The following is a 17519-nucleotide window of genomic DNA, read 5'->3' on the forward strand; positions in this document are numbered from 1 at the left end:
ATTCTCAGAGAAGCTAAGTTTAAATAACAGTATTGTATGACATCTAAGATCAGGTGTCTTCCCTTGGGTAGAAAACAGTACCTAGGAATTATGCTCCAAAAACTAGAACTTTAGGAAGAGTGGCCAGATTTTTCAGTACAAGAACAACTAATCTTCAGTTAGTCAGATTCAAGAGTCTTCTTATTAGTCACACTTGAGAGTAATTCTCTAAACTTTAACCCAAGGCAATACAGAGAAGAGTAGCGGTGTGAGGACCCTCATTTACTCAAAATTAAGGGAACCATCTATGGAACTATGTCAGAAATAAATAACATCTTGGAAGTAAAACTTCCAGAAATTCTAAATCACTCTGATAACCTTGGCTTTGGATCAGAACTCAGATTGGATATGACAATCTGACCAACAACACTGTTAACTCTTCAATTAGAAGTGATTGAGTAAGAAGGGGGGCACTGAAAGGTATAGGGAAATGTCTTGAGATCTAAGATGAACCTAATACATTTTTTATTTTAATGACCATCACTAAGAGATCAATCTAAAAAAATTATTAAGCATCAAATATGAATCAGATCCCTTGATAGGTGATGGGGATACAGTGGTGAGCAAGGTGTCATTCATTTGCCCACTTTTTCGAACTTACTGATATTATAGGGTAGTGAGGAAGAAAGCGGTGCAGAGATAAAAATTAGTTGTAAGAGCAAGTACTTAATTTTGGTATAGCTTCAATGGCCCTTTGCCTAGCCATTGGTTCTATACCACTTCATTTCATTTTCCTACACAGGTATAATCTAGAAAGGCTCATTTTTATAACTTCTTTGAGTAATAATTAATGTCCAGCCATTACTTTTTAAAAAGCTAGTATAAGTACCAAATAAAGACTACAAAGGGATAGTAAATGAAGGGAAGAGGTAGATTTTTTTTTTGACAAGTAAGATGTTAAACTGGAACTTAGATCTGGTAAATCAAGTTCCCATGAAGCTTTCAATTTTGGTTCCATAAATTCTAAAATACTTTCCCCCAAACTTCCTCATGACAAAGAAACATCAGGCCAAACTTGACAGAAATTTCCAAGATTTTTCTTGAAAATAGAGCCTTTGAACCCTATAGCAAAGACTCAAAGAACTTTGATAATCTAAATTTCTAGAAAATTGAAACAGCTCTGATTACCTGAGCTTTGGATCAGAACTCAGATTGGATATGACAATCTGACGACACTGTTAGCTCTTCAATTAAAAGCGATTGAGTAAGAACGGGGAGACTGAAAGGTATAGGAAAAGGTCTAAAAACAAAATAACAAAGGGTCAAATTGTTCTCAATCTCCTTGGTTGCTTTTGCTTGGACCAAGTCTCCTAAATCCCATCACTTCTGATTTTTAGTAATGAGACTAAATTAATTTCTACATGCACAGCTCCAAATTAGCCACTGATTTGCTAGTAACTGTTCTCACATAAACAACTTTAAACAACTTTCCAAATTTAAACAGCTTATATAAATGAGTAAGAAATAATGACAAATAACTGAAAACAAATCTTCACAAATAAGAAATAGTTAATACATGAAACAGCTAACAGTAAATAAAACACAGATCAAAACAAAATCCTGTATGTTACACACCAATTGGTAAAAATCAAATAAAAAAGTGAAGGTAAAGATGCAATGAAACAGGCAATATTTGCAAACATTGTGAATGAGACTATAAAGTGAAAAATCAGTGTAACTCTGTATTCGAGAAACATGTCCGAATATAGAAAAGGCCTCATGTGATACAGGGATTTTTAAAAATAGCATAATCACAATGCAGCTTTAAAAAGTTATTAAAGAAGTTACATTGTAATGTGTAGAACAATCACTAAACACACACACATACATACACACACACACACACACACACACACACACACACACACGGCCAAAATCAAAGTAAAATCAACCATTAGACCAGAAATTAAAGTAACATGAGGAACTGCTTATATCCATAATGTTAAATGAAAAAAGCAGATGCGAATTTATTATACATTACAGGGTCACGACTGAACATTAAAAATCTACACAGAAGAAAAGCCAGTTGAAAGTATCAATACCCACCAAAACAATACAACACTGTTTTATTGAGTGTGGTGATACAGAAAGAAAATACTTTATGAACTGATGAGATTTATACATTCAATAATTACCAATCTTTGCAAAACATAAACTTGATCATTCAATTATCATCTGAGCTTATTTATTCATAAAATTTTAGATTTCTTTATTTAGTTCATTTATTTATTTAGAAATATTAGTATCAGGCAACCCCTTCCATTCCCCTCTCCCCTGGAAGCTGTTATATCTTCTCAATAAATCCTGCTTTCTCACTAAAAAAAAGAAATATTAGTATCAAGAACTTACCACATGAGTAGATTTTAAAGTCTTGGCATCAAATCTGCATAAACTGGAGCTCTCTTCAAAGAATATATCACATTCTTCTAACTCCTGTGCATTACAAGGAGGTTTTTCTTTATCTGGATTTGGATTCTTAGACCAGAAAATAAAATAAGTAGATAAGTAAAACCAACAAACAAACAGCAATAAAGGAACAGATGTCTTCATCCATGTTACAATTACAGCAATAATTACAGACTAATATCAAACCCCTGACCAATGGAAACATAATCAAAACAGAAACAGAAATAAAATGGAGTCAGCAGAAAAAGACATTAAAATAGCTATTCTGAACATACTGTGTATACTCAAAGATGTAAAGGAAAACATGAACACATAGAGAGAGAGGGGAGAAGAAATAAGAAAGAACCAAACTGAACTTCTAGTTATGAAAACACAAATCTAAAATGAAAAACAACAGATGAACTAGACAGCTGATAAGACATTGCAGAAACAAGAGACTATACATAACATGAACCACAAAGACAAAACATAAAAACAGAGAAATCAGTGAACTGTGGAACAACATCAAATGGTCTAGCATATGGGCAATTGGAAGAGGGAAAGAAGAATGGAAAAAAGCTGTGAAAAATGATCAAAATTTTTTAAAAAGTTGATGAAAACTATAATCATATAGATTAAAAAATGTCCAAGAATCCCAAGCATAACAAACATTTTTTAAAGGCAAAAATCACAGAAAGTCATATTATAATAAAATTGTTGAAAAGCAGTAATAGAAAATAAAATTCTAAGAGCAGACAGAGGAGAAAGAAACACATTATGTGCAGAGAAACAAAAATACAAAAGACAGTTAACGTCTCACTAGAAACTATGTAAGCCAGAATACAATGAAGTATATTTGAAGATCTGAAAAGGTAAGAAAAAACTGTCGACATTGAATTATATAGTAAAAATAACTGTGAAAAAGGAAAAATAAGATAAATATTTTCACAAACAAAAGCTAAGACAATTTATCACCTGCAACCCTACCTTAGTAGAAATGCTAAAGAAAGTTTTTCAGTCAGAAAAAAAATGACATCAGACGTAAATCTGAATAAACACAAAGAAATGTAGACTAGAGAAAATGGCAAATATGTGAGTAAATGAAAGATTATTTCCCCACATTTTTAAGCTCTTTAAGAGAATTAACTGACTATGGATAAAATAATGTATTATAAAATTCATAACAAGGAGTATACAAAATGTAAGACAATATATCCAAAGGATGGAGGAATGGAGATATACTATAAAATTCTTAAATTATAAGTAAAGTGCTATATTATTTTTTTAATGGTTATAAGTAAAAAATATATACTGTAAACTCTAGAACAACCACTACATACACACACATACACATATCTATTCAAACAAAAACACAGAAGTATTGACAGTAATAAGCCGAAAGCAGACATAAATAAAATCATAGAAGTAATCTTAAAATGTTCCCTTGCTTAAATGACAGGATCGCTGTCTGGTCTTATATTCATCACAGAGTAACAGAATCACAATAATTAAGCAATAAACTACATATACTTGCATATATGAGAAATACAATTCTACAACTGACCAAATGTGCACACGCCTAGTTTACCAAAACACAGTTATGTTAATTCTCATGTTATTGAGGATTTAATAAAATGACTAAGGGAGTCTGTCTGAAACTAAATAGCTGGGAAGTTCTATAGAATCTGTCCATATCCCATTTGGGATATGGAACCACCTAGCTGTGGGTAATGGCTCCAGGCTAAGTATCAGTGGGAACAATTATGGTTGCTGTGGCTGGCTGTAAAGGTACTTCCAGCAATCTCCACCATTCTATCACAGTGACTCAAGGAGATATTTGTGTCCAACAGACTACAGAAGTCACCCTCCACATTTCTCCTTCCCATCTCCTTCCAATTATCCATATATTAGAGGATAGGAAAAATGAAAAGTTCAGGACTATCAAGGCAGCCAGCACTTAACAGACAAGACGACTACAGAGAAAAGAAAATTGCAGAGTTGAATACACTATGTTGATTTCCAAGGTCCATTTACTGATTTCCAACCTGGATTTAAAAAGACAAATGAGCCGGGCTCAGTGGCTCAGCCTGTAATCCCATGCCTTTGGGAGGCTGAGGTGAGTGGATTGCCTGAGCCCGCGGGTTCGAGACCCGCCTGGGCAGTGAGACCTCATCTCTACAATAAATCAAAAAATCAGCTGGGCATGGTAGCGCATGCCTGTAATTCCAGCTACTTGGAAGGCTGAGGCGGAAGGATCGCCGGAACCCAGCAGGTCGAGGCTGCGGTGACCAGGAGCAGCCACTGCACTCCAGTCTGGGCAACAGAGTGAGACGCCAACTCAAATTAATAAATAAATAAGTAAATAAATAAATAAAATAAAAAATAAAAAGACAAATGAAAAGCAGCAAATAAGGGGTCAAAGAACTAGATTCTGGGTATTATCAAAGTGCTTAGAGTTCAGGGTCCACCCAGAAAGAGAAATCCTGGTATCCTAAGCTTTCAGTTAAAATAAATGAAAAGTTTTGTCTTAGGAGTAAAAACAAACAAGGAATACATCAGCCAGGAAAAAAAGACTGAAACCCAGCCATCATCTCAAATAAGTCCCTAATGGGATTAAGAAAGTAGACTGAAAATGTAAAGAATGCAGTTAAAGTAGTGTTTAGAAGGAAGTGTGCAGCATTTAAACACTTTCATTAGAAAAGAAAGGTCAGGGGAATCCCTTCAGGTCCCCTCCCACTGTGGGAGCTTTTCTGTCCTCTCAATAAATCTTGTTTTCTGAAAAAAGAAAAGAAAAGGAAAGGTAAAAATAATCAACTACTTAAGTTATCACCTTCAAAAATAAATAACAATAAAAAAACCCAAATAAATTCCAGGTAAGCAAAGGGAGAAAATAATAAATGCAGTAACAGAAATAAAGAAATTGAAAACTGGAAAGAAAAAAAAAGACAGTCAATGGAAATAGATGCCCAAAATAGTCTTCTATCTATTAAAGAAATTAAATTCACACTCAAAAGTCTTCCAAAAAAAGAAAACTCCAGACCCAGATGGTTTTGCTGACAAATTTCACCAAACATTTAAAGAATATATAACACTACTGCTATACAATCTCGTCCAGAAATAGAAGGAACACTTCCCTAATCATTTTATGAAGTTATCACTACCTAGACACCACAATTAAACAAAAGACAGTAAAAAACAAAACAAAATACCCAATCAAATCAAATACAGCAATATGTAAAAAGGATAATACATCATAATTAAGCGGAATTTATCCCACAAATGCAGAAAATTCTATGATCATTCATGATAAAAACTCTCACCACACTAGGAATAAAAGGAGATTTTCTTTATGTGATGGAAAGAATCTATCCCACTTAATGATAAAAGTCATTCTCTCCCTAAAGATCACAAACAAGGCAAGAATGTCTGTTTATATTATTAATAATTTCTATGTAACAATGGCTTAGTGGTCCTAATCACTTCAGTAAGGTAAGTATAAAGATTTGAAAAACACAAAACTGCCTTCAGTTGCAGATGACAAGATACTATGCTTGTCTTTTTAAAATTTAACAAACATACTGGTGCCCAGTCATTAATAACTTTCTCATAAACACCAATAGTCATGTGAAAACACCGAGTTTAAAAAGTAGTTAACAGCCATTATTTACAAACTCAAAACAAGCCTGCACTACTATACTATTATTATATCCTCAGGGCCTATCACAGTAAGTACTTGTTGAATGAATGAACATAAGGCAATGAAGTCTGCATGGCTTAATATAAACAGGGCTATAAAATCAAAGATTTGTAATCCTACATATGAGTTCCAGAGATTCCTAAAATTTTCAAACACTGTTGACAATCATGAAATTTAGTTTCCCTATTTTAATCATATTTCCTTTTGATACAGACATTTACTTTCAATATTCTAATTCTTCTGTTCTTCTTTTCTACCTTAGGATGCAGCTTAATAATCCTTTATATAGCCTAGTTCATCATTATAATTGAAGATGGAAATAAATCAGTAATATAACATATGCTGATACAGTTTTGGAAATGAACATGTAATTGAAACTCTGACATATTGCTGTATTTGTTTTAATTCTTTTTTTTTTTTTTTTGAGTTAGAGTCTCACTCTGTCACCCAGACTGGAGTGCAGTGGCACACTACTGGCTACTGCAGCTCCAGTGATCCTTCCGCCTCAGCCTTCCAAGTAGCCATAATTATAGGTATGCGCTACCACGCCCAGCTAGTTTTTTGTTATTTATTGTAGACACAAGGTCTTGCCAAGTTGCCGGGGTGGGTCTTGAACCTGCCAGCTCAGGCAATCCACTCACCTCGGCCTCCCAAAGTGCTGGGATTATAGGCTGAGTCACCAAGCCCGACCTGTTTTAATTCTTAACATGGTCTTACAAGTCATTAAAATGGGGACATATTTAATCTCACGCTTGATATGTATTGTGTTGTCACTGTCATCATTATAATAAATTACTTTATAAGCCAAAAGTAACTGTACTATATATGATACATATATACTTGAGGTATTCTAAGATCACCTCAAAATTTCAACAATGAGCAGATTATTAGCAAATAGATTGTAAAATTATAATTTTTGTTCCTACTAGCACTAGTCAGTAGATTCTTCTAAAGAAGACTATATGTAGAGAGGAAGAGATACATGCACTCACATACATTCCCTATACAATATATACTTATATATATGTACGTATTTATATGGCATAGGAAATAAATATTAGAACTTTAAGCCATAGTCAAACATCAGTCAGGTCAGTAATAACTGATTTGTATCTTTTATATTAAGAAAAGGAAAATAATGTTTGAAAAGCATGCATATCCTCACATAACACACTTTCGGGTCTTTGAAAAGTCACACTATTATTGCAACTGCTTACCAGTTCTTCAGATGTCAAATGCATCAAACGTTCAGCTATTGCAGCACACTGGGCTGAGTCTTTTATAAGCTCCCCTTGTTTATCACCAACTACTAGCTCTGGCCATGTCAGTCCTTCATTCTTTTTGATCAAAGAAATCTCCAAGCTAGAAATTTAAATGAGAGAAGTCATGTTATACTATGCAAGTCTACAAATTATACAATCCATAACAAATAGAAGATTCATCTATAGAGATGAACTCTCTAGTGTCTGCAGGGTGTGTTACCAACAATCTTGTTTATTTTAGTTTTGCATGTGGTGAAAAACCTATTATCCAAGGGTAAATAACTTAGATTTAATAAACAAGAAAGTGCCACTGGAAATGTTACAGCAACTGGCTTAAAGAGAGGTGTGACTGGTATGAGTGAGACCTCCCAAAAAGTACTGCTGCAGTCTAGGTGTGCAGTGAGTGTGTTACTGAACTTAAGTGAGGGAATGTAAGAAGAATAGACCTAAGAGACATTTGGGGAATGGTGGAGGGGTTGGTCACGGGTATGAGCGTGTAAGCAAACAGGAAAGGGACTGTAACTAAAGGAGCTCTCTTTGTGTCTAGAACCAATAATCAACTTTGTTTTTGCAAACTAACAGCCACAATACACGATTATTAATCTAAACATCAGGCAGGTTAAGTCAGTGCAAATCTTAATTTTTATAGCACAAATTTCAAAGAATTGAAAAGAAGTATAGGAATTAGGAAAAAGTTTAACTTTGGCAATATAGGAAAAAAGATGTCAATGTTTTTTCTAACTTATTTAAAATCTGATTCTGTATAATTCTGTACATTTAAGTCATTAAACAAAAATTCCAAATGCATTACAAAGGGCCTGTCAGAAATCCTGAGATCAAGGCTGGAAGCAGCAAGAAAGGAAAACTGAGCTGAGTCAGGGCAGATTACAGACATGGAAAATAAGGAAGTTGGCTCATGTTCCTCTGGAATAGGAAGGAAGTCCAAGTAAGATACTTTGGGAACAGACGTTGCTTAACAGAGAGAAAAGTGGAGTGGTGGTAGCTGTGCCATAGCAAAGCGACCTTTTTCACATGCCAACACGACTACATGTACGCCGCACTAACCCATGCCCTGGAGCACAATTGCAAGCATACAACTGCACAATACAATAAAATAACTATTATAATAATTATTACTAAGTAGAAATGCAAACTTATCAGCAACTCTTTTTAAAGGCTGTTATTATCCCCATCTCATGAATTACAGTATTTAAAAATATTCTGAAAACTATTTAAGAGACTATACAAAATAACATTTTTCTTATGTAATGAGTTCTTATCATTAGCACTGAAAATTACTAGCCTAATCAATAATGTCCACATTTAGCTATATTTCTAAAGAAAAGGTTAATCTTGATAATGATGATGATAAGAAGGATAATAATAATGACAACACCTTATACTTACCTATATGCCAGATGCTGTCTTAAGACTTTACATGTTTTAACTCAGTTATTGCTCCCCACAACCAAATAAAGTTCTGTAAGTACTATTATCATCTGCATTTTACAAGCAAGGAAAAAACAAGCACTGAGAGGGTAAGCAACTTGGCAAGGTCACAACCTAGTAAAATAGTCTGGATCCAAGTCCATGTTCTTCACAGCTGTACTATTCTGACTCTCTGAAAATATATATATAAATAACTATTAAAGAATTTTTACCCACTGACCAGAAAGGATAAATAATGTTCTTAGTTGCTACCTATAAGAGGCTTGAAAGAGTTCATACAATCTGAGTTATAAAGCATTTCCCAACTATCATTAATATGCACACCTAGTCAGTACAACCCCTTTTCCATGACTGCATTTCTATATTTGAAAACTAGCACCATATGCTACTATCCAAGCAAAAGAAATACACAATGCCATATGTACTCACTACAGACTAGTTAGGAAATCTTTCCAATGTGAGAGAACATTAACCATTTGAATGAGATATGAAAAATTTAATCAAGTACAGAAAATCATGTGTTCTTAAGCCCAAGATAACACCTACACTGCATTGTAGTTATCTTTTGAAACACAACATAGTATTCAAACACCTTAAATTTAATGGAAAAACACCGGTCTATGTTCACATAATGAATGCTGAAAATATTCCTCTAGGCCTCAGTTGGGTACCTGCTTGATGTCTTACATTTAACAATGTTCTAATTGGTTAGCAGATTCACAAATGCTACCCATAAATCTCTCACATACACATAAATATGATTAAACAGAATATGTGGAGATATGACATATTTTTAAAAGAAACTTTCAAATAATTGCTTTTGATATATTAAAAAGTGTAACCAAGTCACCAATGTCTCTATAAATAAAATGAATTTAAGATACCCGCTTTTAAAACTTCAAATTTTCTTTGACCTAGAAAGACCAGAAAAAATGAATACACATTTAAAATAAAAGAGATGTATTACTTGATCTATGTATTACTTTTCAAAGTTGAACTGAATTACGGTAGCTATGTGTATGTATATGATATTCACCGCAAAGATGGCATTAATCAAACGAATGCTAGCATCACCATGTGACAGGCAGGACAGTCAAATAAAATGGAAGAAGCACGATTGTTGTTCGAGGAGTGCAAGACCATTTTGAGGAGTGCAAGACCATTTTGACATGGTATTGAAATCTGAGAACGCTGTGGAAGTACAACAATGGGGGTGTGAGTATGCAACAGAACCTCCAACACACCTAGCAATTGCATGCATTTGTGATAGGTTTGAGACATGTGGTACTGTGTGTGATGTGCAAAAGGGAAGATCCAGAAGGCCTCACACAGCAGCAAGTCCTGTTTCTTCTGCTATAGTGTAGGAACAGTTTACACACCCATCACAGAAGTCTACCAAACAATGTGCACCTCTTGTAATTGTAGAAATAAAATGTGACTTGTATTTATCTTTTGTTATCGGTATATATAGAGTATTACAATTTTAATAAAGTATTTTCCTTTCTTAAACTGTGTATACTTTTTTTTGGCACCTTTTGTATATTTCTGAGACTTCTGTGATTTAGACTCACAGAAGATTCACAGATCATATGCTACTAAACAAGAACTATACTTCATGTAAAAATATCTACATTAACTTAAGTCAGAAGATTTAGGTTGTATTTTAAATCAACCAAATACACACTTTTTGAGCAAATTTGACCATTAAAAAAAAATAAGAGCCTAATATTATTAATTAATCTGTCACTGAATTTAGTAATTACTAAGGTTTGATCTATAATAACTGACAGTAATTTTATTAATCCAAATGATTGGGGAGTGAAGTATCTGGAACAACAGATTTGCAAAAAGGCATGGCGGTGGAGACAGGATTTTTAGAGTCTTATAAGACAGTTTGTTTTCCTCTTTAAAATACATACTTTTACTCCCTTTATTGAAGTGTGATTTATAAATAAAACTCACAGATTTTTAAGTGTAGAATTCACTGAATTTGAAAAATGCACATATTTGTAACCCAGCAAAGATACTAACATATTTCTACCATGCAGGAAGTTCCTATGTATCCTTTGCCTATCAATCTCCTACACCCTAGAAGTAATCACTGTTCTGATCTGTACCATCACAGGTGAGTTTTGCCAGTTCTAGAACTCCACATCATACAGTATGTAATTTTTGTCTATGGTTTATTTCATACCACAAATTTTTTATTCATTTATGCTACTCTATCAGCAGTTCTTTCTTTTTTGTTGCAGTGTAGCACTCCATTGTATGAATATGTTACATGTATTTATCCATTCACCTTTCCATGAACATTAGAGTCATTCTCAGTTTTTAGTTTTTATATGAAAGCTGCTATAAATGTTTTTACAAATTAGTTTGGCTTTGTTTTGTTTTTTAACACATATTTTCATTTCTCTTGGGCAAACATTAAATAGTAGAGTTGCTGGGTTCAGAGTAGGTATATATTTAACTTGGTAAGGAACTGCTCAACAGTGCCAAAGTGGCTATATTATTTTACACTCTCACTAGATGTACCCAAGTTGCAGGTGCCCCACATCCTTGCCAAAATTTATCTTTTCAGTTTTAACCATACATTAGTGTCTCACTCTGGCTCTAATTTTCCTAATGACTAATGATGATCACCTTTTTTTTTTTTTTTAGTTGGTGTCTCACTGTTGCCCAGGCTGGAGTGCAGTGGCACACTCTTGGCCACCCCAGCCTCCATCAGCTGGGCTCCAGCGATTTTTCCACCTCAGCCTTCCAAGTAGCCAGAACTACAGGCATGTGCTACCTTGCCTGGCTAATTTTTGGATTATTGTAGAAACAAGGTCTTGCCAAGTTGCCCAAGCTGTTCTTGAACTCGTGGGCTCAGGCAATCCTCTCACCTCAGCCTCCCAAAGTGTTGGGATTACAAGCTTGAGACACCATGCCCAGCCGATGATCACTTTTTCATGTGCTAACTAACTATTCATATATCTTCTATTCTGATGCATCTATTCAAATTATTTGATCATTTTAAAATTGCGTTGTCATTTTATTATGAATTTGTAGGGTTCCCTTACATTTGATTATGAATTTGAAGGACTTACTGAGAATGCAAGTCCTTTGCTTGAGATAAGTATTGTCAATATTTTTTTTTCCGGTCCATGGCTTGCCCTTTTGTTCTCTTAGTGGGATCTTTAAAGAAGAAAAATATTCAATTTTTATATATAGAAAATTTTTGTTTTGAAAAAGTCCAATTTATCCTATATTTTCTTTATGGTTTTGTATCCTGAACACATAATTCACAAAAGAAATGAAAATGTACAATTTACATAAGAGAAATATGTATGTGCTACAATTTTCAAAGAAATATTCATTGTTCCACTTGTAGAAATATATCCTTTATATATGTTGCCACATATGTGAAATACACACACACACACACACACACACACACACACGAAATTATTCACCATAGCAGAAGAATGAAAACAACCTAAATGTATAACAATAGCATCATTTTTAAGAATAATGGTGTAGCTAATAGAGTAAAACACTATGAAGTCATAAAAAAGAACTAAAAAATTGTTACATATTCATTATGGAAAGATCTCCAAGATTTATTGTTGAAAGTGAACAAAAGCCAGTTATATAACTACATAGCATGTGCCAAAAAAACTGTTTTTCTTAAAAAAGAAAAGATATACATGCTGCTTGAATATATACAAAATACCCATGGAAGAAAACTAACAAGACTGTGGGGCATGGAAGGATAACAGTTGACTGGCAGGCCTGCATTGGAGGGACATTCCTCACTATATATCCTTTATATATTCTAAATTTTTAAAAATGAGGACATATTAATCAGTCAGTAAACTAAAGTTAATAGAAAAAAACTATTTCTATTAAAAGATTTTAAAATACATAACCATTTTTACCTAACATTTTATTTTTATTATTATTGTACCCAAAGCTGGTAATGAAAAGCATTATTATATACTGCATGTGGTAACTATCCTACCTTTAATATCAACTACAATTATGCTCTTTGATGCAATAATTATGTTTTAATCCATCTTAAGAAAAAAATTAGCAATACAGACAGAACTACTATATTTACCTTTTATGTAACCACTGTGAAGGCAAAATAGTAAAAAACCAAAATGTTAAGTATAAATAAAACTATAAAAATACCTATTATTCTCTTTAATTATCCATGTACTGCATTCATGATCAACAGATGAATAGAGCTTTCCTTCTAAAATCTGGTGATCCCTCAGCACAATGCTGATGTGATCAGGCAAAAACCATACTTGGATATCCTCCTTAGTACTGTCTTTTGGAAGCTGTATTGTTACCGTCAAGTCATCTTCAGTCTGTTGCCAGTAATAAAGAGGTTCTATTGAGAAAAGAAAAACACATTATATAATAAAAAATCAGAGACTACAACATGCAAAATTAGAGACCAGAATATTAAAGAAAAACCTATCTAAAGAGTTTTAACATATTTTCTAGTAATCGTCTCACAAAATATTATAAACAAACACACAGAGAACTCTTTGAGGAATTTTCACTTAATGATTTGTAGCAATTTTACTTGACATTTCCTCCTCCAGGCTTACCTTATGCTTCAGAAGAAAAGAGCTCATAAAATGCTAATGGCAGTAATCCTTTCCTTCCTATTGTGCTTCCCTGTATCCCTCCCCTCCTTCTCCCTCTTTCTTTTAAATTTAAACATGCATACACACATCATGGAGTCCTAGTTCAAAATAAAAACTATGTCATCCACAAAAGCAGCTTATACACAATAATCACTCAATGAATAACTTCTGCCCGACAATAGTGATGGGAAGAGTCTATAAAATCATATGTATCTTTAGAAAAAATTAAAGACCATGAAAGTATATTAAAGAGAAAGTCAAGTTTTTAATTCCCTCCTCACCGAAATTATATAAACATCTAAATAATGTTCTCAACTGTTGGATGCTTTAGGTGTCATTCCATGTCTTTGAAGTTGTTTTGGGTCTTTAAAAGAAAATATTATTATTTATTTTATTGTGACAGTATCAAATAGGCAACCATCAATATCAATCTTCTTGAAGTTTACAGAAAATGAAACCAGTGTACACACTCAGAGGTGTGCCAAACATGCTAATTACCAGCCTATCCAGAATATTTTTTTCTTTTTTTTGAGCTGGAGTCTCACTCAATCGCCCAGGCTGGAGTACAGTGGCACGTTCACAGTCACCCCAGCATCGACCTGCTGGGCTCCAGCGATCCTTCTGCCTCAGCCTTTCAAGTAGCCAGAACTACAGGCGAACACTACCACACCCGGCTTATTCTTTGATTTATTGTAGAGAGGAGGTCTCACCATGCTGCCCAGGCTGGTCATGAACCTGTAGGCTCAGACAATCCTCTGGCCTTGGTCTCCCAAAGTCCTATCCAGAATTTTTAAAAACTACAACACTTTTCCTTTACTACTGAAAATCTTATGACATAATAAATAATAAATCTAGGAGGAATTCAAGATATAACATGAGATGCCATAAAAAACAACTACAACATGCGATTTAAATACATGTTGTTCCCGTTTAGGCTGCAATCTGTCTTGGAACTACATGGTCCTAGCTAGCTAAGCAGACCGGTTTCAAGATTAAGGCATTCATTCATTCCTTCAAAATTACTCACCAAAGGAGGTCTAAAGGCCTTGGGATGCGAATAACTATTTGGCTAAACTTTAGGACTAAAGTTTTACATTATAATTAAGATAAAACAGTGAAATTTGCTTGGAAAGGGATCTTTGAGGTAATCTAACAATAAAACAAATCACATATGACAAAACTAAGGCTAAAAAAAGGCCACTGAGCACAAAATTATTTTGCATTTAGAGATGCATATATTTATAAATCTAAATAAAATATTTTTCAAATATTTATTACATTAATATTTTCAAATAACTCATTTTAAAAAAATATATAAAAATATTAAATAGTAAATATAAAATAGTAAAACTGATTTTTATTTTAGATAGTTTTTTTAACAAAAGAGGTAGATTTAAAGAACAATAAGTATAGTTGTTAAATATTGCAATAAGCTCTGTTAAGTAAAATATACTATTCACTGGCTATAAATATCAGAAATATGAACAGAAATGATTAGAAATGGATGTTTTTCAAATAGCTTTAAAAAATATGTACTCTTTACATACAAATATAAGTCTCTTCTGAAAGATCTTGTTAATTCTTTCATTCTGAAACATGACTTTCAATCATTCAACACTGAAAAACCTTAGTGATTCTGTCCTCAAGGAACTTTCTTTTAGTTTAGTATAAAAAGAACATGTACATTAATTTATTTTATTTTAAAAGATTAACTTCAATACTAGTCATACTGGCTTCTCAAATACCAACAGCAAATACATATTATTTATTTATTTAATAAGCATTTACTAAACATCTAACCAAGTAAACTAATTTTTTAAAAGATTTTTTAAAAAGATTTTTGGTAATAATAAAATCATTAAATTAAACCAGTTGGCACTATTTAGATGGTATATTTCACAAAAGACTCTTCTGGGAAATACAAAAGAAAATTTAAAAAATTTTAAATTTTAAAAAATTTATCTTGCCCTGCTAGAACCCATAACCTGAGAAACAAAACAGACATAAATATGTATTTACATAAATATACATGAGCTCTATGAAGATTAAAAGTAAAATTACCTTTGATTTCCTCTGACATGTCTTTATTCATATTTTCTTCAAGATCTGGACTAGCCTGAATAAATTTGAAAGACTTGTAGGAGACAATCATTAGACCATTTCCATCAGGTTCAATAGCAGCATAATTTGGCACTGACTTTCCATGGAGAACATCACGCTTAATAATTTCATATTTTTGATTATCTGTAAGAAAATAAAGTACTTTAGAAAAAACATTACAAATAAAAACTATATTCTGTTGTAAAATTTCTAAAAATATTCTGTTATATCTCATATCTTTAAAATAAAATAATTTAAAAATATTCTGAAGATATTTAAATATTAATTTTTATTATGTTAAATAATTTAATTTTTAATTTTTTTTACTTACCACTGTATCAATCAGGAATAATTACATATTTAAAATGCACTATTAAAAAGCACACTATTAAGGGTATTTTCATAAAGATAAAAAAGTTATACTCTAATTTTCTGTAACTAAATCTCTATTATAAAATACTAGGTCTAATGAAATCTGCTCTAAATTGTTCTACCCAATATAGTAGCCACTGGACACAAGTGATTATTTAATTAAGTTAAATTCAATTCCTCAGTCACACTAGCCACATTTTAACTGCTCAATGGCCACATGGCTAGTAGCTATCATCGTGAATGGCACATATATAAAATATGTCCATCTCCAGTAGAAATTTCTATTATACAGTAGTACTATAGACCTTCAGAAAGCCTGTCTTACTTTGAATATCAGCTTCCGAAGAACCTACCTCTCCTTGACTAAAACCTGGCTACTCTTCTAGCAGGGATATGATATGCATCTTTTGAGAAAAGTCACAAATTGAGGATGAGGGAAAGGGTGCAGTGTAGACCAGCAGCTCCCAACCGTTTTGGCATTAGGGACCAGTTTCCCATGACAATTTTTCCATGGACAGAGGGAGATGGTTTCAAGATGATTCAAGTGCATTACATTTATTGTGCACTCACTGATAGGCTTTGATATGAGTCCGCAAGCAACTGATTTATTATGGTCTCTGTGCAGTCAAACCTCACTGCTAATGTTAATCTGTATTTGCAGCTGTTCCCCAGTGATAGCATCACCACCTTAGTTCCACCTCAGGTCATCAGACATTAGATTCTCAGAAGAAGAATGCAACCAAGGCCCCTCGCATACACAGTTCACAATAGGGTCATGCTCCTATATGATTCTATGTTGCCACTGATCTGACAGGAGGAGGAACTCAGGCAGTAACGTCAGCTATGGGGAGCAGATGTAAAAAGGTAAATCTTCACTCACTTGCTGGCCACTCACCTGCTGTGCGATCTGGTTCCTAAAACGCTGCAAACCAGTACCTGTCCGTGGCCCGGAGGTTGGGGACCCCTGGTGCAGACCTTCTGTCTGCTCTAATTACTGCTAAGGGATTTTCTTAAAATATATTAGAAAAGACTTTTTTTTTTATTTTTAGTCAGCGTCTCACTCTGTCACCCAGGCTGGAGTGCAGAGACACACTCACAGCTACTGCAGCCTTGATCTCCTGGGCTCAGGGGATCTTTCCGCCTCAGTCATCTAAGTAGCTGGAACCATAGGCACGCGCCACCATACCTGGTTAATTTTTTTATTTATTGTAGAGACAAGGTCTCATCAAGTTGCCCAGGCTGGTCTCAAACACCTGGGCTCAGGCAATCCTCTTGCCTTCACCTCCCAAAGTGCTGGGATTACAGGTGTGAGTTAATGCATCTGGCCTTAAAATATTTTTTAAACACATTCAGATATACCTACATGCCTACTATAATTGAATGCAAATTCATGGTACCAATAACTATTAAGATCTAAATCATTAGTTGTATCCCTAAAGTTTTTGGTAAATTAATCAAATGCATTCTTCTATAAAGATGGGTTATTTTTTGTTTTAAAAAAATTTTGCCTCAAACATTTTAGCTGAGTCCATACCTTTACTTATATTGTTACTCTATTAAAAGCATCTTGTA

The 17519-nt window shown here is 33.6% G+C and overlaps 1 protein-coding gene across 2 annotated transcripts in view; it reads right to left on the reverse strand.

The window, feature by feature from the left end:
- Nucleotides 1-17519, reverse strand: part of NUDCD1 (NudC domain containing 1) — a 79710-nt gene that overhangs the window by 27878 nt on the left and 34313 nt on the right. For both annotated transcript variants that reach the window (XM_008058633.1, XM_021712635.1), the window contains exons 5-8: nt 15537-15719; nt 13009-13213; nt 7339-7483; nt 2389-2514 (exon numbers count right to left, since the gene is read on the reverse strand). In XM_008058633.1, coding sequence (XP_008056824.1) covers nt 2389-2514; nt 7339-7483; nt 13009-13213; nt 15537-15719 — 659 coding nt within the window. The remainder of the gene's footprint in view (nt 1-2388; nt 2515-7338; nt 7484-13008; nt 13214-15536; nt 15720-17519) is intronic.

The sequence above is a fragment of the Carlito syrichta genome, unplaced genomic scaffold (assembly GCF_000164805.1).
Source record: "Carlito syrichta isolate Samal-C Ts95f unplaced genomic scaffold, Tarsius_syrichta-2.0.1 Scaffold303542, whole genome shotgun sequence".
Taxonomy (NCBI): Eukaryota; Metazoa; Chordata; class Mammalia; order Primates; family Tarsiidae; genus Carlito; species Carlito syrichta.